Below are 20,971 nucleotides of genomic sequence, written 5' to 3'. Positions count from 1 at the left end.
CGCCGCCCTTCGCCCCGCGGCCTCCCCTCAGCTCCGCGCCGCCGCCGCGCGCGCGCTGCTGCCCCCTGGAGGCGGGCGGGCGGGAGCGGCGGAGGCGCGCGAGCCGCAGCGGCTGTGGTGAAGGCAGCGCCTCCCCGCCCCGGTCGGCAGTGAGGCGGCGACCGAGCCCGGCTGCGGATCGCAGAGCCCGCTGCGGCGCCCGCCGCCCTCCCGCCCGGCTCCGAGCCCTCGTCCAGCCGCCCTCCAGAGCCTCGCCTTTCTCCCGCCCGGCCAGATGATGAACTTTCTGCGGCGCAGGCTCTCGGACAGCAGCTTCATCGCCAACCTGCCCAATGGCTACATGACGGACCTGCAGCGGCCGGACCCGCAGCAGCCGCCGCCGCCGCCGCCGCCCTCGGCCTCCTCGGCACCCGCCTCGGGCTCCCCGGCCGCAGAGCGTCGGCAGCCGCCGCAGTCGGCGCCCCCCCAGCAGCAGGCGCCGCCGCCGCAGCAGTCGGCGGGCAGCAGCTTCTTCAGCTCCCTGTCCAACGCCGTGAAGCAGACGGCGGCCTCGGCCGGGTTGGTGGACCCCACCTCCGCCTCGTCGGCCGCCGGCAGAAAGTTCAAGCTGCTGCTGGTCGTCGACGAGCCGCACACGGACTGGTAGGTGCCCCCGGCCTCGCGCTCCCTTCCCTTCCCCGTCCCTCGCGGCCCCGCTCCCCTTCCCCTGCCGCGGAATCCCTGGGGGCGGTGCGGGGCGGGAGGGGCTGCCCGCAGCCGGGCTGGAAGACAGAGCCCGGACCGGAGCCGCGGAGCCGGCAGGGACCGGAGCCGCGTCCGTCGGCACGCTCAATAAAGCTTGTCTGCCGCACCGAAACGGCGTGTCATGTATTCAGTGAAATAAACACCGCGTGCGAGCGCGGGGGGCGCGAATTTGTTTTGGATGCCGTGGCGCTACGTGCGCTGATTCACATCGGTGAGCTTGTTTTCGTGCTCGGCTCACCGCTGCTGAGATGCGTGCTGGGGTGAAGGTCCTTCGGCAGATCGGCGGCGAGCCCGCAGCTGTGCCTTAGCTCTGTGCGTGCGTGTGGTGATTAGGGTAATTAACAGCTGGGCTTTGCTTTGCTTCCCCATGTGATTTACCAAAGCTAAACTTGTACTGCAACTCGTTCCTTCTGCTGCCCGTGGGAGAGGTCACCGCTTCTTCAGAGCCGTTTGCCGTGTATGACTGTGCTGAATGTTGTCGTTTACAGAAAGATGTACGTTTATTCACCTTTATCATCTTTCCCTGCCGTGTGTTTACGTGTCAAGCTGTGAATCCCCTCGCGCAGTGTCACCAATTGCGGTGTATAATATCTAAATTGTGCCTAAAAATAATACGGAGTAAAACAAGTATGTTGTTATAGCACTGACATCATTCGGTAATGGATTGTGGGTCTGTGATTTTACTGTCAGCTTCTCGAATTTGTATCCCCGCTGCCTAGACGTACGTGGGCAGTTCTGACTTGAGATCGTTTGCTTTGAAATGGTACTTTAATATAATATTCAATACAGAAATTTACACATGATAAAAATGGAATTATCCATAGCAAAGGTACTACGTTCATTAAGATAATGTTACCTGTTATGTCTCCCTTTAAAAGCAAACAACAAACCCGACAAGGTTGTTGTATCTGCCAGACTACAGAGAGCCTCTGTGCCTACGTCACGGAGACGCATCCATGGACACTGCTCACAGCCTTGCAGATACATCTGTTTATTTGATATTCTACAGTGCATGTATTTCTGCTTGGTAAATTGAATAACTACCCGTGTTCATGAAGTTTGTTTCTGGTACTGAAGCCAACCTGTGTATTATAACCATGGAATGTTTTGCATACTTGATAAATGCATCCAATGTGAACACAGTATTTCAGCAAAATTGAAGCTCGTAAAGGTCTATTTTGTGAATGCCACCAACTGCATTCAGGTAGGTGGCCACATACATTCTCAAATGTACACAAGGTCTTACTTGCCTGCTTTTTCTGTATTTTTTTCCTTCCCATGGTATGTGATATGGATACATAGTAGTTGTATCAATAACAGTTTCCTGGTACTGTGCTGGTACTGTCTGTTTTCCCTCTGAAAAGCAAACCAGGCTGAAATTGGGGATTTTAAAGTAAGCGTTGAAATACGAATGTGTGTATTCTGATAGCATATGCAGAAAAGTTTGTTCTGTATCTTTGGAATTTTGGACACCCATGTTGGAAGGTATTGCAACAGGATTTGACTGTATCATGCTTATGAGCAGGCTTGGACTGCACTATAAGTGATAATTATATTGAAGGCTGGAAGTGGCAATAAATAAATGACAATGATCTCCTGGCTCTTCCTCCAGCTCCCTGCCTGGTATGATGCACTGACGTAAGATTTAGTGAGATGAGGAATGTAGAGCTACTGTCATGTGATACATGGAAAAAATACTGTCAATAACAACAAAAACCTCAATACTAAGTAAATCTCTTATGCTAAATGTAGATTCCTGAGAAATGATTTCAGTTGATTTATTTAATCTTGAGATGAAAATTACGTGCTGGGAATTTTGAGCTGCATTGTGTTTTCCTTAAATTGAAAGTGTGTCTTTGGGTTTGCCTTTGGGTTGCAGTCTCAATAGAAATCAAAGAATTTCCACCTGGATCATAATGCAATCCTACTAATTCAGTATCCTCTTTCTAGCAAGCTCTGGAGTATGTATTATGCACCTTCTTTTGTGAGCTAGACATATTGCTCCTTAATTTTAGCACCAAAAGTACATTGTGTTTCTGTTATGTTTAATTTCTATTAGAAATTAATTCATGCTTGAAGTCTGAGATGTAATAACCCTTCCAGTGTTGTTGTTGCTACTGGATTCATATGGGTTATTTTACAAATAAATGAATGTCCAGTTGTTACCATTCTTAATCTTGATCTCAGTGCTTTCTATCATTTTCTTGTTGTAAAAAGCTTTTCCTTTCACAGGCTTTGAAATTATTCTTTTACTGTTTCTTTTATGGCATAAGGAAATTAACTTACCTGTGCTCATTTGCTTATTTTGCCATGCTATCTTGTCTTTAGGGAAAGAAAGAAATCTTTAAGGAAAGAAAGCAAGTATAGTCATCTTGTCAAACCATGCTCCTTACTCTACTAACACTCAATCAACTCCATGTTAGAACTGTGAGAAATTACTGTCCTACATGCTCTTCCGAAACTTGCAGCTATGTAAATGAGAGGGACCTTCAAGGACTTCCAATAAGACAAGCTGATGTCAAAGGCTTTGTATCAGTTAATACTGTTACTCCTGCCTCCAAGACAAGTGAAGGAATAAAACAAGGATAAGGCTTTCAGTCAGCTTCCGTAGGCAAACCCAAGACAAGCTATACTCAGTGCTTCTGGTTCTCCTGGTCTCCTTCTACAACAAATGATCTTTTGGTGCAAAGGTGGAAGAAAACAACAGTCATTTTTGTCAATTATCTTTGAAGCTTTCTCTCATTCTAGGCTATCACTATAAAGAAGGGATGACTTGTAATTCCAACACTCCTTCAGATGAAGCAGTGCTATTCATTTATATAAAAGCAGTGGAAAAGCTCCTCTTATTTTCTGGCCCATTCTTTATGCATTTCAGCATCATGTGCTTTTCATCTGCAACTGCATACTAAACAGGTATTTGTAATACCTTCACTGATATCTAGATCCTTTTCCCAAGTTACCACATCTAGTTGAGAACCTTGCAATGTATTTAAAAGGTAGAAATCATTTTGGTGGAAAAATGTATGATTCCCAGGCACTTCATGGATCTGTTAGGGAGGGGAAAGCTTCAAAGAACCACTTTTTACCTTTAGACTTTATATAATAGACTTCAGCCTGATTATTTTGCAGGTTTAAGTATCTGTGTTGCTATTTTTACAAATGGAAGAAGCTAAGAAGTAAAATCATTTGCTCAAGGTCATTCAAGAGCCTAGTGACAGAGCTGAAATAAAACCTAGATATTTCGCTTCACCTTTTCTTTTAATTCTCCTTTTCCAGCTGTTCTGCTGTAAAATTATCAGCTAGACATGTTTATTTTACAATATATTTCAGTTTCTTCAGGAAATAACCATTTTGTTCTGCATGCAAAATATGCTGAATATTCAGTTCTGTGTGAGCAATTGATTAGAGGGTGTACATCAGTGGCAAGGTGCCAAAATGCTGCGTATGTAAATCCTTGTCTTTATTGAAAGCTTATGTATATTTGGAGAGTTGTTTACATGCTGAAAAGTAACCATTGCTTGGCTGGTCTCGTGCTTCAAAGATTGACTCATTGGCCATAGTGATGAAAGAAGCAGATGGGAAAAGCACAAATCTTGTAAGTATCAGTGTATTTCTGCTCTACTTTTCTCTCCATCCCAATGATTACACATTTCTTGTGATGTCTGCTGCTTTAGTGGTTACCTATCTTGTGATAGGTCCAGAAAATCGTTTCCAAAATCCTTGTGCTGTCTATGGGCTAATATTGCTCATCATGATGTTTTTAGTCTTTCTGGCATTGTCTCAAGTGCAGAAAGACACTGATTTATGATACAGAAATTTACTTCAGTTTTATTTATTTATTTATTTATTTTGCAGTTGTCCAGGCAACTGAAAACAGTTTCAGTTAAAGATACTTGTGATGTTATGTGTAAGGGTAACTGCCAAACAACTTGCATAGTACAAGTTTTAAAAGTTTTAAAGTGTTTTAAAGTGATCTTAGTGAGGAATTTAATCTGTATCTTAAAGAACTGGCAACCCTGCAGACTCGTTAAGGTTATGGCCTTTGGACTAAGTTCCTAATACTCTTAAAAGTGGGATGGCAAGCAGATTGTTACATGAAACCAGCATGTGCTCAGATAGCTCCTTGCAAGCAGGTGGTTAGACTGGTACTACATCTCAGCACACATTGCAGTTAACTCTATGCTAAAGCTCTGCATTTTTTAAAATCAAAATAGCAACATAATTAAAGACATGACTGTAACAGAAATGCTAAATCATGGCCTGAACCATCCACCAGATGGAGCGCCTGGTGGGAAGTCAGGGCAACCCAGTGGAACTCAGTTGTTTGCAATGCAATGCACCTGAGTGGCTGAAAGGGGTGGAGCCAGGATCCACCTCTTCCCAGCCCTCATTTAAGGGTTGGCACTGGAGGTGAGAGTATCTCACTGGGGATTCTTGTGTGCCTGAGGCCTTTTGAAAGTAAGCAGGTTCTTTTCTTAGTTTCTGTGTGCACAGCTGTTGCATTTGAGCAAGTCTTCTGTTGCTGCAGCCTAGGACCTTGCTGCTCTGCTGTTACTACTGTGCTTTCTGTGGCATTACAGCGTTATAATGACCAAAAGTAACGTTGCCATGAGCACAAGCAGCACGTCTGTCTGCTATCTGAGAGGACGGATGAAACAATGTGAGCTGTTCCAGAAATTTTTATTTTTAATTCTTATCTACTCGTAAGGTATGAAAAACCAAATAGCTTTTACTGAAGGGATGAAGCTATGGAACAATATGCCTTGTTATTTGTTCTTTGTCCCCTTCTTCTTTCTTTTTTTTTTTTTATAATCTTAAGTGAATGTTGAGCAAGAATTTAAGAAGGAGGGCATGCAGCTGAACCAACTGAAGTGAATGGCATAGTAATGTGTTAACAAATCTGAATTTGTAGCATGGAACAGTCTTATTCAAATAGTGCTTCACGTCTGTACTCTGAAATGGCCAGCTGATATAGTTCTTCACCAGATGATGTGTGTGCTAGGATTTGATGATAATGCAAGAGAAGAATCCAGAGGGTTTTTTAGTTCACCTTCAGTTCTCTAATGCTTGAATGCCTTAGTATAAATAGCAAAACACAGTATACAATAGAGATTGCCTTTTGACAAGATATTTATAAAAAATAAAAGTAGAAAACTCTGGAAAGAGCTTTTATCCTTCAGATTGTGTATTTCTCTATTTAAACAGTTTCTTGTGTGCTGTGATGTAATTTCAAGCAACTTAGTGTGCATGAAATGCTCATTAGAAACTTGAACATTCTGTATGTGTTCATTTTTGATTTCATCTGCCATCCCCTCCGCCATAGTTGGAATAGGAGTGAATCTTGCAGTCTAGTTAGTTGAAAAGTGAAATGTCTCCAGAGGACTTTCTGTGTTTTGAGCTGTTTCTGTTTTAAACAGGCGTGTTAGTCTCTGTTCTGTAAAAACTACAGGACACAGCAAGCTGTAGTTGTTTTTATTACAACCATGTTTCTCACAAAGATCAATGCTAAATAAACATTCTTGCAGTATATTCTTGATATAACACTTCAGCATTTGCATTTTTAGTACCCGGTTCTTAATAGTACAGTGAGATGGTTTGTATGCAGTATCACAGAATTTTATTACCTTCAGTATTCATCCAGCTTGCCCCCAGCAACTGCTCTAAACTATGGAAATCTCTTTAATATTTTATATATTTGTAGATAAAATACACTTTGAATTTAAAAACAAAATGGTAAGACCTTACTGTTTGTGAATAAAATGTGCCTGAACAAAGGAACAAGAAGTACAGAAAGTTGTATTTGGGTACAGAATCTCTGAAGAAGAATTCTAGGCCAGACTGGATGAAAACTGCTAGATGAAAGAGTAATTACAAGTAGGTGAAAGAGCTGTAAAGAAACGGTGAGGAGAGCCATGAGCTGTGAAGTAAATATTGCCTGAAATAATTATATTTGTCCCAAAGATGAGGCTATTTACAATGTAGAGTGGAAAAAAAGTGTAAGAAAGTGATAAGACCTTAAAAGTGCCATGGGTGGGAGGACATTATGGCTTGGTCTAGGATGTAAAATATTTGCTTGATTTCATTGCTGCTTCTGCTAATTAAGCAGCTCTGTCTGTGCTAAGTCAAACTGACTTCTGAGAAGGGAGCCAGTGCACTTTTAAACAGCTGGATGGAGGAGAATGTGGGTATATGAGTATTCATGGCAACATAAGTGCAGACTATGAGCAATTGGAGACTTGCAAAAAAGTGGGAAAATTGTTTTGTTTATCAATTTTCCAGTACTACTTTCACCACAAGTGTGTATCCACCTGGCTGAAACAGAAATAGTCACAAACTCTGATGAACACTGATTAAAAAAAAAAAAAAAAGTTGGTTGTTACATGGACCAATGTAAATCTGTTCATATATTTGCAAGCAAAAGTTATATAAATGGTAATTCAGAAGACAGTCTTAAATCTATAGAAGCTCTTGCTGGTTTTCCTGTGGACAGCCCTGTGATCTTTTTCATCAAATTCTGCTGTTACTAGAATGTGGCTTCTAAAGATAGTGCTATATTTGTTAACTTGTTGCTTTTAGCAATGAGCTGCTGCTTTTACGAATCAGCTACTTCTATCTCATTCAGTCACTGTTTGGTAACTTTGCAGCAGTGGAAATTGCAGCATATTCTTTTGAATATTGCTCTGGAGGGGACTGATTTTTCAGGCAGAACATCATCTAGAGCAGAGCAGCACCAGCCCTCCAGCTGTACCTAAAGCTGACTGTTTTCTGGTTTGGCAGTGTCAGGCAATAGCATGGGACATCTGCTTTTCTCAGTGTGATTGTGGCTGCCTCTGAGCAAGTGAGCTGCCTGGGCTGATGAAGGCCACCAGAGGATGCCTGCTTACTCTGCTTCTTTCTGAATTGCAAACATCAGCAGAGATGGGATTCAATTAAGGGATGGATCCAGTAGGCTGTGCTGAAGAAGATGGGACTTCAGGTTTCTTTTTTAAGCTTTTTCTTTTTTTCTTACCTACATGCAGCAGCTGTTTTCATCCCTCTTTCTGTGTACCAGTTACTGAAGTGAGCAGAAGATGCATGGGATGTCACTTAAGTTGCAGACAGGAGTGTAAATGCACTTTCCATGTTTCTGTAAAAAGCACCATGGGGTGCGTGGTATCTAATGAAGGGTGATCACCTCTTATTTCATCCCTTACCAAACAGAGAAGAAAAATGGCACATGGCACCATCAGCCAGTCTGGTGCCAGAAACTGTAACTGAAGGCAGTTCGGGTGCAGTGTTTTCAGAGGAACAAACTCCCTACTATTGATCCTCAGAATGGGACCCACTTCTTGAGATGAGAAGAGATTCTGCCAGAGCAAAATTACAAGTTCTTAGACTCTGTGTGGAAATGCTTTAGCTCTATGTGCCGTGCTCCTCAACAGGAGAATATTTTTAGTTTTAGGAATCTAGGAAATAACATTCATGGTGAAAAATAGGATTATGTGCAATATATAAATCAAAGTAAATGATATTAATCAGTAAAAGCAGCTTGTTTTAATGCATGGTTGGTCAAAGTCAACATCTCTGCTGGGTCTGCATTTGCCTCATGTATTGTAACAGATAGCAGTTAGCATGTAAATTGGATTTCATTTTATGTACCACAAAGAGCAGCTGTATTGTGGACCCATATAAAGGTGTGTGTGTGCGTATATACACATGCATATTTTTCTTCCTGCAGTAAAGCAGGGATGCTTTCCTGAATGCCCTGACCACGATTGTCCTTCATGGTAAGGTTGAATTATTTTGTTTTGTCTGTAAACTCGGTAAAAATCCATGCATGTGAAACTAGTAGCAGTTCTTTAAGGATGCTAATAGAGGAAAAAAAAAAAAAAGGTTACAAACAGCTCTGATCAGGTGGTTAACGTTATAAAAGTACACTCATCACCCCTATCCTTTAAAAGAAATTAAGTGCCAGGATGCAGGCCCAACCTATATACTTTTATTTCTCTTCAAATGGAATAGTTTTATTTCTGTTCACGCTCAAATTGAACTGTTAGTAATGCAGTTACTGTCTTCTACAATTCTCTTTATCAGCTGTCTCCATTAATACTGCTGAGGGCATTCTGAGGACTGTGTGCAGTCATTTATCTAAACTATGTCAAGAAATAAGACAGAAAACTTCTAGAATTATTTAAAAGCTGCAATCTCTCTTTAATAATGTCAGAATTTGTTGGGTTTTTTTTTTTTGAATTGTTATTGCAATTGTGTAGATAAGATGAAGAGGAAAACTCAATCTGCGTTTTCCATTTAGTTGTCTTTTTTTTTTTTTTTTATTAACAAGTCCTCACTTGACCTTTATGTTGAAACAAAAATGGAATATTTAGCATGAAAGTACTGTGGAGTCTAACAAATGACAATGAAAGGTGTAAACTACTTACTGGCTGTGGAATGTCTCAACATTTGTTTATTTGCTCTTGCAATTTGCTTTTCCATGTGAGCAGTTAAGTACTTGCATGTGCTACTAATGGATTTTCGGGGAAGTTGTAGGTTAGTAACAAATTTTATACTAGTTGATACTATTCAAAAGAGAAATTTCAAACCACTTCTCAGGGATCAGGATAATAATATAATAACAGGATGGTTATTCTGGGAAGTTTTGTCATGGTTTTATGATTTTTGGTCATTCCACACCATAACATCATGTAATGCATTGGGGGTGGGGTTTGATATCTGCCGAATGTTCGTCCGTCGGAGAAGAACTACATTTCCCCAGGAGACTTTGCGGTCAGCAAGGGGATATAACTCCAAGCAAGGTCACCTGATCCTTCTTCTTCGCCTGCTCTTCGCTATCTGCGCTTCGCCGCCTGCGCTTTGCCGTCTGTACTTCAGTCACTCAACTGGACTGCACTTCTCACCCCAGCATTGTGGTGAGGTCTATACAATTCAAACAGACTCTCTCTCTCTCTCTCTCTCTCTCTCTCTCATTGTATTTTACTAATACTATATTTAGTAAAATCATTTGTTCCACCTCAGATCAGTGCTGTTGTTTTCAAGTATTTTGGGGTCCCCTGCTTCCCCTTTCCCAGAGGCGCGGATCCGCAGATCCCTCCGCCCTGCTGGTCACGGAACTGGGCCGGACCAGCCCATAAACCGTTGACAAGTTTACTCCTGATTTTAATTTGTCACCGTTTATCCGAAAGAAGAAAAATGTATGACGTGCTGCTCATAAATTTCTAGCTACAAACTAGGGTAAATATGTGAAAATAAGTTTGTCCCATTAAATCTACATTTATTGTTTTAAAGAGGGCACATTCTGTTTTTCCAATAATAACAGTAATTGAAGATACCCCATATGTTCTTGGACATGAAATGTAGCGAGCTGCCTGAAAATCCAGAATTTTTAACTTTTGTTCTAAATAAATATCCTGTTAAGGAAAGGAAGTTCATGGATTGAATCATATGGTCTTAAATCCTCACCTGAACTACATGTACAATTGACCCATGCTGCCCAGGATGTACACACAGAATGAATAGTAGTACTGATAAGTGTGTGTATGTTAGTTTCAGTACAGCTAATGCTAAGAGAAACCATACTGAATGAGCAGGGTTGCAAATTAGAAGCTGGAGCACATGCCACAGTTAAGATGGGCCCTCGTTGTAAACATGCTGAGTTGTGCTCAGTTGTTGCCTGGCTAGATAGATTAAAGCCAGCATGTGTGTACCTCCCTGTGCTGTAAGACATTTAATTTGTCTTTGAGTGTTCAGTGGCTCTGTTTTTTATACCACAGAGTATGTGCAATAGGGAGGCTGGTAACTTTTGCTCAGAAATAGTAATAAAGTGGGGAGAGGAATTTAGAATGGATGGAAGAAAATCAGTTTCTGCACTGAATTGCTGTTTACTATTATTTCTGTACTGCTTTTCACGTAGTTCTGTAATGAGTAGCGAAACGTATTTATCCCTCTTGAACTTAGAATTAAATTAATAAGTATTAACTTAGAACTAAATTAATAAGGACTAACATAGAATGTTCAACTGAGTACTTGCAGTGAGGTCTCAGCCTACCAATCCATATGTTGACTGTTTTGAAATCTTGAGAGTCTTTGAGTCTTTGCTCAGTTGACTGCTTTAGAAGTAATTCTGCCCCTTTCCTTTGATAACGATTCCTGCAGTTCTGAAACTTGCCTTTCTAGTCTTTTCAGACACTTTCTATGTCATTAGAGAAATGTTCCAGAAAAGGTGGTGTTGACCTTCTGGCAGCAGATGGACAGCGATGGCTAAAAGCTTTCAGTTGTAGCAAACAATTGGAGCAGATTTCCTGGATTCCTAAATTAGGTGCCAGAAGTGTGAGCAATTATGTCATAAAAGGTTCAGCATTTGGGTATCTTCAGAACGTCCAGCATGGCTAAGGATTGTGATTAATATAATACTATGCATATTTGCACTGTATTAAACAACTTAAATACAATGCATTTGCCTCATATTTAAAATAAATATAATTGTTTGTATACAAGTAATGGATCTGGAAGTTTCCAGCCAATTTTTATGATAATACTTTTGTGAATGTTTCATCCAAGGACTTCAGCAAAATTCTTACAGGAGATATGGGAAGGGAAAAGGGAGGATAGCACTCACCATTCAATTGAGAGTAAGGGTTTGTTTTTATTAATTCCTAAAGTAGACATTGAAATGCTGGAAATTCAGTCTTATGAAAATTAGTCGTGACTGAAATGTATTTCAGCTTAGAGAAAATCCCTCTTCTGGGCAGAAGTCAGCACCATGACTCAGCTGCTGCTCTTTTCTGATAAAATGTATGTGGGTGGTTATGCTGCAGTAATCTCTGTAGCCTTCCCTTCTGTTAGAGCCTACAGACATTTTTCTTACACCCACGCATGTTCTCTGGTTCCATACAGCAGATTAATAGTTCCTTTGTGACAGTTGGAAGATGTACACATACAGCACAGGACTGCTATATACAAGAGATGTACATCTATTGTTTTAAAGAAAGCACTTCTATAGTAAAACGTGTAGTCAGAAATATGGGAAGTATGTTTAAATAAAATTATAAATCCTATATGTCAACACTGGGGCATCTGTGTTTTTTTTTCTTTTGAACACTAGGAATTTATCTTATTTCTGGGTGAATTATTTGTGTCTTTCAGCAGAGATTTGTTGTATTTTAGTCAGAAGAAATCACTAGAATAAACACTATGTAAAATGGTTATGCTAAAATATCTGACTGCGTCTTGAAAAGCTGTTAGGTGCTTTCCTATTGTTCTTTAAAGCCTGAAGGAGTTGGACTACTGTTGGAGTCTTCAGCAGGTGAAAGCAGAGAATTTAATAAGGTCAGGATTGCTTGTGTTTTTTTGGAAGACGAGTTACACAGTATGAGGTTCTACACTGCTGTGTCACTCCAAATGAAATGAAGAGGAAAAATGAGTGTAACCTCTATTTTATTGTGTTTATATATTTTTTTCTTGGTTTTCTTTTCTAGAGTGTTTTATTTTTATTTTAGAATTAAACTATATTACAGTCCATATGTAGATAGGATGACAAAGATTATGTACTGACTCTGTAACAGTGTAGAAGCCGCTGAGGACACGTCTTCTGCGTGCGTTATCATCCATTCAGAGAGGATCTGTTACCATAGTGCATGCATTACATCTTTGCCATGAGCCTGAACTTGCCAATCAGGTTTATTTTAGTTTATATTTTAAAATCAGTATGAATACATTGCAGTCTAGATCTACTTTTTTTTTTTTTTTTAAAGATTATTTTTGTGATTCTGTAGTATTTTTTTTAAAGTGTGCATACAGGGAACTTACAGGGTATGTTGTGTGGGACCGTTACTAGAAACAAAATTAAATTACAAAAGGATGGGACAAGAAGGGAATGATTTATTGCTCTGTCTACTCCCAAGTGAGTGGGAAGCTTGACCATTAGCTCCTACTAACAGAACATCATTTTATCAAAGCACCATTCACTAAAATGGCCCGTATCTCTGCTGTCAGCTGCCCTTTCTTGAAGTCAGTTGATGCCCCAAGTCTTTGTGGTTTTCCTTGTGATAGTCAGGCACTTTGAGAATGGCCTGCTGCATATAGGTTAAAGAATAACAGTGATTGAGTAACCAAAATGGGTGAGATTGTTTTTCCTTCTGAAGATATCTTTTATCATAATTGTCAGGTTTTATTATTTTTTAAGTGAGAGCTCCCAGTTATGTTTGTGCTGAGGTGGATTTACAGTAAATAGAAAGATTTCTTTTTAAACCATTTACAGACAGCATTCAAGGCAATAGCTAAATTGACTGAGTAAGTTTCTAAAATATTAAGCATTGCTGAGAGGTACTAATGTGGCATTGACTGAGAATTTGCTTTTTCTTCATTTGTAACTGACAAAGTGTTGCTTAGACTCTGAAAACATTATCTTCAATCTGTACATATCTCCCCCAACTCTCTGTATTGGTTTGTGTAAGCAACTCTTACTCTCTTCAGGCTCTGTACAGCCAAAGTAAAGGTTATCTGAAATAAGCAAGCTTCGTGCACTGACCTACATAGCACATGCATGAGTCACCAGCCTTGTAGTCTGTTTAGGGAATAAAAGTGTGTTTGTTGGGATAAAATCTTACATTGTCTGCTTTTGCTGATGGCCTTAATTCCAAGTTGTTGTTTGTTTGTTTTTAGTATTAGAACGTATGAAAGAAGAGATTACTTAACGTGTAGGCAAAATTAACAAGGACAGTGTGAAAAGTAGAAATACCCCCAAATATTTTTCAAGACTGAAAATTGAATGCTTTCTTCTAATAAAAGTCTGCAAAGAAAGTAAGGAATTACATTAACTTTGAAACAGATTATAACATCCAAGTCTGAATATTTCCTTTAATCCAGTAATTTAACTAGATTTGCCTTACAGTTGATGGCATTAACTATTCAAGGTGAAAGTGATACTCTGTGTAGGTACAGAAGTCATCCCAAGGGCTTATTGTGTGCTGATGTCTTACTGTGATTGTGTGCACTGCTGGAAGGGGTGGTATAACAAATTTGCAGACTGCTCTTCTGGTGACAAAGCAGTGAAATGTAATACATTCCCAAACAACAGCTGTAGCTATGGAACGACTTCGAACTGTTACTTTATGAAATGATTGTGTTCAAGAAAGAAAAATAACTGCTTTTATTTCCTGGGTTTAAACTGGCTTGTTTCTGCTTTAGCCAGGATACAATTACATTAATTACATTTTTAGAAAACAGTATTTGACAGCACGCTTTGCTTACAGCACCAAAAGGATGTTCTTGCTGTCCTTTATTGCTTGAACTCCTAATTAAAGTTAGCCTTTGATTGATAATGTATATAATAACGTCCAGGACACTAGTATACTATTTCAGGTCTTTCTGTTGGCTAGGTTTGTGGAAGTACTTTTTGTGAAACAACAAAAATAATTATCATAAACTGCTTTGTTGTTACAAAAGAAATAAGATAACAAATTCAGAAAGCATTGTATGTTGGTGATGCAAAACATTTTGTGAGAACCTGACCTCTGTAATTTGCCTTTACGTAGAATGCTGGTTTTTTTTCAAGTGATTTTATTTTAACAGGTCTGATTTAGTGCTCACATTGCTTTGTGAATTGAAATCTATCTGGGAACCTTGATATTCCAAACAAATTGGAAATAGGTCTCCAAACCAGCCATGTATTATTCTTATTAATTCCTGTATTTACTTATCTGTCTGGCTATCTGTTATTTAATGCTCATGTTCTCTAAGTAAATGGAAACTCTGCTCTGGTTACTAAGTGTGGGACTAGACTCTTAGTCTACTTATGTAGACTTTTACGGGACTCTTAGCAACTTATGTAGCTTGACAACATAGTCCTAGGTTTTCGTTAGGTTTAAGATGAAGCAGCACTGATTTGTTATATGATGTGCTCAGATCTTTTAGATCTTTAGTATGTTTTGTTGTAGATTGATTCTTGTAACAACAGTAGAAAATGATTAGGGGTATTTGTTGAGGCTTTTTTTTTTTTTTTTTTTTTTAGACTGATAATGGTTAATAGCTGTTATGCTGATACTTAAGCCATGAGTTGGCTGAGCATGTTTTGCAGCGCATGAGCACAGGGGACTAAACACAGTTCTCATCTTTACGATTCTCATAGTGGTACATGGAATCCTCTCTGCAGGTTGCTCTCACTGCTGTATTTCCGTATGCTCTCACTGCTGTATTTCCGTATATTCTTCTGACAGAAGACATAGGAAGTTTAATACATTGCCTGACTATTTATATATATTATATATTCATCATAATATGAAACAATTTTATGTACCCCTACAAAAGAGAAGAAGAACCTGGCCTCTGATCAGCTATCTCGCTATTTTTCTCTAATTAATGGCTGTGACATTCAAGGAGTCATTTTAATAATGTGAGCAATAATTGGAAGTAAGGTGCTCTGTCAGTGATTGCACTTGATAACAGCCTTGGACAAAACAAAAATGAATCTCCAGCTATGGCAATTATGTCAGTGTTGATAAGTCCTCTTTCTTTTCTGCAGGGGCTGCGCTTTGCTTTCCTACAACACTACCACCATACTGCAGTTTTTAGCTTTTTTTTTTTTTTTCCTGCTGTGGATACATCTGTTTTTCACCATCTATGCTACTTTTTACTGTTTTCACTTACAGTCCTATTAAAATGACAAAACAGGACGTGGAAAGCAGACTTCAGTACTGTCAAAGATGAATTCCATGTGATGTAAGATAGGTAGAATTTAGGCAATTATAAACTGTGTGAAACTTAGAATTCTAAGCTTTACTGTAAGACAGTTGAAATTGTTCATCACTGAGGAATCAGGGTTGTGTGTCAGCCTGTATGTGATAGTCTGTGTGATGATTTTATAGCAAAGTATTATGATACTGACACAGTATGACTGACAGCTACTTTTGTCATGCTGTTTTTCACATGTCTCTTAAAAGTGAACTACAAGGAAGTTTTGATTTAAAAATCAGAGAACTCAAATGTTTTAACAAATATGCAAGATAAGAATATTACATCTTAAATGATTGAGTGATGCATAAATTCTTCTACTGGTCATGATCTTGAGAAGGAAATGCAGATTATTTTAATAGAGATTACCAGATTTGTATTTTGTACTTTGTGTCATTTAAATGTTGTTTAAACATACGTGTGTTTTTTGTACATATCTTAAACTACTTTCAAGGTTAATTTTGTTGAAAGGTGTATTTCCAATTCTCCTAGGTGAAAAATGGCAATGGCAATGTGTGCAGTTTTCCTTGAAATAACTGTATGTAAAAGAAGAAATTCAGAGAAATGATATGGAAAATACATTCTCTTTAAAAGGCATTCTCTTATTTTATACATGGATTTATAAAGATCACTAATGTGAGGGTATGGCTCCAGCACGTAATTGGAATGGAACACTTCATATTTTGAGCTCTGCTGTCTCTACCTAACTTAATTGGTCCAATTAATGAAGAGTGATTAAAATAGGACCAAACTTGTGTCAGAATGATCTGATCAGGACATTTAGAACAGGACATCAGAACAGGACATTTAAAACTGTGTTTAACATAATTGAAAGGGATCTGCTCAGGCACTTCATTCGCTCTATATATCACTTTCTATTTTTTATGTTGATACAGGGCTCTGGCATGTATTACATGTTTAATAGAAGAAAATTAAATTTTGATGCCTTTACCCATAATAATGTCTAGAGAGGTGAGAAATCTTAGTATTCTGTTTCAATTCTGACTGTGATGAAAGTGATATAATTGTTAAAGTATATCTAAAAATGTATGATGTGGACTTCTGCACTAATCACACATTTTATTTATTTGAGTTTAACCTGGGAGCTGGAGGGGAAGTTGTTCAGTTCCACCAAGGTATTTACACTGTTACTGCAGTGAATGCTTGGTGATAGATTTTGTGTAATTCCGAAAGATGATGGGGGAATATTGTTTTGTAAGAAGTTGAGGCAAGAGGGAGTAAGATCACAATTGCAGATCTCTACTGGAATTCACTCCCTGGTCTGTTCATAGAGCAGGTACATTTTCTGGATCTTGAAATGGTTAAGTTCCATATCATAGCAAAAGATTTTGCAGATGAGGAGCTAATCCACAGCCAGAGCTCAAGCTTGGAAAAGGGTCACCCTGAGTCTCAGCCTGGAGATTGGCAAAGGAGTTCCCAGCATCTGTGAGATCTGATTACTGTGTTACGACAGGTGTGTGCTAGCAAGGGGGATATTGCAGGACTTGGTTAGTTTTTTTCCTTTTTTTTTAATGAAAGGGGGCAACAAAGGAATTTAATAAATGCTTTTCTCAAAGCAGATCTTGATACCTAGGAGCTTTTGGAAAGTCTTAACTGTCAAACAGTGATCGTGCATTATGCACAAATGGATTTCCCAAGCGTGGGTATACAGATGACATTTAAATTGGTTCCGCTCATACAAAATACTGTCTTCTGACTTGCAGATTTTGTCTGAGCTTGAGGAGATAATAGGCTGACTCCTGTCTTATCTATGTAATATTTCTTTTAGGCAGAATTGCTAATATTGAGTTTGTTTAATGCAAAAAAAAAAAAAAAAAAAAAAAGTGTTCTCTTTTGTAAAGCAAATAGAAAGATAAGGGATGGAAGAGAACAGATCTGTGAGCTCAGTTCTACATTTTACCTAGAGGCTTCATCTAAGCTACGTAAAGAGATTAAAATTAGACCATACACTTCTATCTAACATATGAAATAATTTGCAAAGGAATATTCTGATTTTTTCCAGCTGGTGGAAAATTTCAGCTTCTGACAGGATAAACATTGCAGATATAGATGGCAGGAACATAGCACAACAGGTGGGTGTTAATAATTTAATACATTTTGTTTTCCTAAAACCACATGATAGAATATGCAGGCTTATGCAACTACAGTTTTTCTTTTAAAAAGTGAAAGCTAAATGTATGTGTGGAATCTGAGTATGCAGATAGCCTCAGTGTGCCATGTCTGGGGCATGCTTTGAATAGGTGGGAATATTACAAATAAACATTAGAAATACCTGTATCTTACTTACAAGAATACTTACAACATCAAAACAAAGCAGTAATCCTGGAGTAGCAAAATGTCCTGTTTGTTCTTACGAATGATGAAGACATTGTAACTCAAGTTAAAGATCAGATTAAAAAGTCTGTCTCTTTTGTGATTGTTTTTTTGTTTCTTACTTTATTAGAGATACATTTATTGATGTATATTGATAGTGATACTATCTAGATGTGATGTAGGAATATAAATGTTTCATTTATACACTGCATGATTGCAAAATATCTTTTAGTAAATGCCTTTCCTGGACTATTTAGCAACATTTCTTCCGGGGGCTGGGGATCTAGTTTCAGCAATGAGAAGTTGAGTGCAACAGGTATTTTCCATTATAGGAAGAACAAATTTGATATCTTATTTTCTATGACTTAGGTTTTGTTTGGAGCAGTATGTTGCTAATACTAGCTAACCCAATAATAATCTATTAATTTATTTCAAAGGAGAATATGTAATTAGGTCAGATGTAATTTCCATGTGTTGTTCTGAAGGGAACTTGTAAGATGGCTTTCCACCTCTGCTGTGTGGAAGCTCAGGTCCCACATTACCAAAGCATTTAAACAACAAGGGTGGAAGCTTTTGCATTTGGCTGCTCTGCAACTCTACTAGTTAGTGGGAAGAGGGTATGAAGTGTTCCAGTATCCAGCAATTTCTGTCTTGGTTGTGTTCCTTAAGCATAGAAAAGCAGCTCAGAAACACAAACAAAAATGTCTGCATGCAGTCCTAGCCGTGTGCCTTGTAATGCTGTGAATACCAACAACTGGCTTTACTGATGTTTCTGTGAAAAAAAAATCTCAGAATTTGATGGCAGCACATAATATATTTGCATGTGTTTTCCACACACAGCATATGGCAATTACTCAGATCGCAGCAGCCAAGTGTTAGGCACTTATGTTACTTATTTCTAAGTTTATCTAAAGCATGCTTTGCTGTTCTGATCAGATTTATAAAGATTTTCATGTTGTCAATCCTTAACATGGAGCTCAGTCCTTCAGTTAGCTTTGTTATGACTCCAGTCAGTTCTTACATATTAAACAACTGAAATAAAACACAAAAATTGCCTCATTTCTCACTTAGCTAAGTAAGCATCCTACCACTGCATCCCCATGATACAGCTTTGTTTTATACCAAAGTGTACCTTTGGGAGCTGCTTTAACAAATGAAAATAATTACTAATTCTGGTGTACTGTATAAAAATGAAAGTTTGCAACCATATTAAGAAAACTTTTTATTAATTTCTGTGAAAATCTGCGGAGTTGAAAAAGTCCCAGTGTTCATCTCCCAACTTCAAAGAAGGAATATTCTTCCCTAAATTTAAATAGAGATATGAGCCAGCTCACCAACTTGCTGGAATGTGCATTTTATCAGAGGAGGGTAATGCTGAAGTTCAGGATATCTTTGAAATTATACGGACAGTATGTATAAGTTAACTATGAGCAAATTATTGCCATGTTAAAGTATATGAATCTTCAGGGTAACCAAGATTTTCAGCTTCTTGTGGTGAGGTATCATTGGAATCTTCTTAGACAAGTCTAGTAATAATGAATTGTTACCCAGTTTGAAGAAAGCCAACTAAATAAGTAACAGTCCTCTGCAGAAAGCCTGCAGGCAAAGGGAGAAAGTAGCGTGCAGAAGCTGTTCCATGGCAACAAAGTCCATCTTATACACCCATAATTTAGTAATCTTTCCTTACAGTGCCATGTAAATACTTTACTAGCATTGATACAATGTATAAATCTATGTGAACATAATGTATAGTATATGAATACATAAAATACAGTCATTTCTAAGACAACTGATCCAGAAAGCTAAGGGTTAATGTGTTTTTTGATTGCAGTAGGTATCCTGTGGCTCTGAGTACTAGTTATTTCTTCATGTAGCCAGAGAGAATGGCTATATGTGTATATATTTTTGTAATGACTACTACAACAGAGAGTGAACTTCTTTTTTTAATTGCAGTAACATCACAGACATCCTGACTTAGGTTTTTTCTCTCTATGCAAGGAAGTTCTTGCTTAACTGTATAAGGGAAATACACTGGCACAGAGAGTCAAAAGATTTTATAAATTTTCTTTGTTACATCACAATGATACAGGGACTTTGGTTTGCCTGGACTTAATCTACTGGCTAAAGAATGTACTGTACATTAAAACTAATAAACAAAAAACTGCCCCGCTCCTTTGGTTATAAGTGCCTCATCTTCTGTAGATGTCCGCGAAAACAAGGCAGTTAAAACCTAGAGAGGTACCAGTGCCAGGTATTAGGAAAGAATAATCAGTGTTTGAGTCACATAGGGAGGTCACTGCATCCAGCTGTGGATTGCTGGATTATATTTCTGGAAGAACTGTGATGTACAATCCCATAGATCCTCAGCAAGTCTGATGCTGGAATGTTAAACCAGTAGGTCAGCTCCAGGCTGTGGTCTTAAGTCTTAGAGGCTTTCTTAAGTAACTTGTTGCATGGATCTGATTTCGTAGATAAGAGGTTACAGTTGGCACAGAAGCATGTAGTTTGACAGTAAGTGGAGCAACATATTTGAGTCGCACTTCATTTTTAAACAAAATTGTTTGATATTAATATTCTGCAGATCTCCATTTTGACACAGTTTATTAAAATGGAAATCAATTTCATTTGTAATGAAAAATGTCAGCTATGAACATGTTAAGTAGGATCAATTTAAGGTGCTTCAGGTGGTGTTATCTGCAAATTTAAAGTAACCTGTTTCTAAGCCTTATTAGACAGCAACTTTAGTATTTACTCAGAGCTGTTTTCACTGGGAATCTTAATTCTTTTAAATGGGTTTCTGAGCCAAACACGTACTTAAGAACTCTTGCAATGATGATTGAGTGCAATAAGCTTTAATTAGACAGTTAAAATATTTTCTCAGTTTTCTTCAGGTGGGTCAGTAGAAGCAATATCCTATTCTATTCTTCATTCCATTTTGGAATGGCTCCTCGTTGAGCCTGTTGTATTTACAGAGCTGTTTCTGCATCTGATTTCTTCCTGGTGTCACATAAGATGAAGCTGACTAAAGATTTGGGGTGGAGCAACTTTAAGTTATGATATGGTTTAATACAGCCCAGCAGACTGGCAGCTGTGTTAATTGATTTAGGTTGGGTGATGTCAGAGGTGCCTCTGAGAAGTTTGTCATCACTGTCATTTTTAATACAAACTT

At 38.7% G+C, this 20,971-nt stretch overlaps 1 protein-coding gene across 4 annotated transcripts in view; it reads left to right on the top strand.

The window, feature by feature from the left end:
* The first annotated feature begins 208 nt into the window (after positions 1-208).
* The window catches only part of SYN2 (synapsin II), a 143,764-nt gene continuing 123,001 nt past the window's right edge, over positions 209-20,971 (top strand). For 2 of the 4 annotated variants that reach the window (XM_042880120.1, XM_042880119.1), the window contains exon 1: positions 209-642. In XM_042880120.1, the coding sequence (XP_042736054.1) occupies positions 275-642 (368 nt within the window). In that variant the 5' untranslated portion in view covers positions 209-274. Of the gene's footprint in view, positions 643-1,118; positions 1,239-1,828; positions 1,949-20,971 lie in introns of those variants that run through there. The other 2 variants (XM_042880121.1, XM_042880122.1) reach the window with 2 other exon arrangements.

The sequence above is a fragment of the Lagopus leucura genome, unplaced genomic scaffold (assembly GCF_019238085.1).
Source record: "Lagopus leucura isolate 7727_CA_CO unplaced genomic scaffold, USGS_WTPT01 Super-Scaffold_100026, whole genome shotgun sequence".
In the NCBI taxonomy this organism is placed as follows: Eukaryota; Metazoa; Chordata; class Aves; order Galliformes; family Phasianidae; genus Lagopus; species Lagopus leucura.
This window is presented reverse-complemented; position numbering and strand designations above follow the sequence as displayed.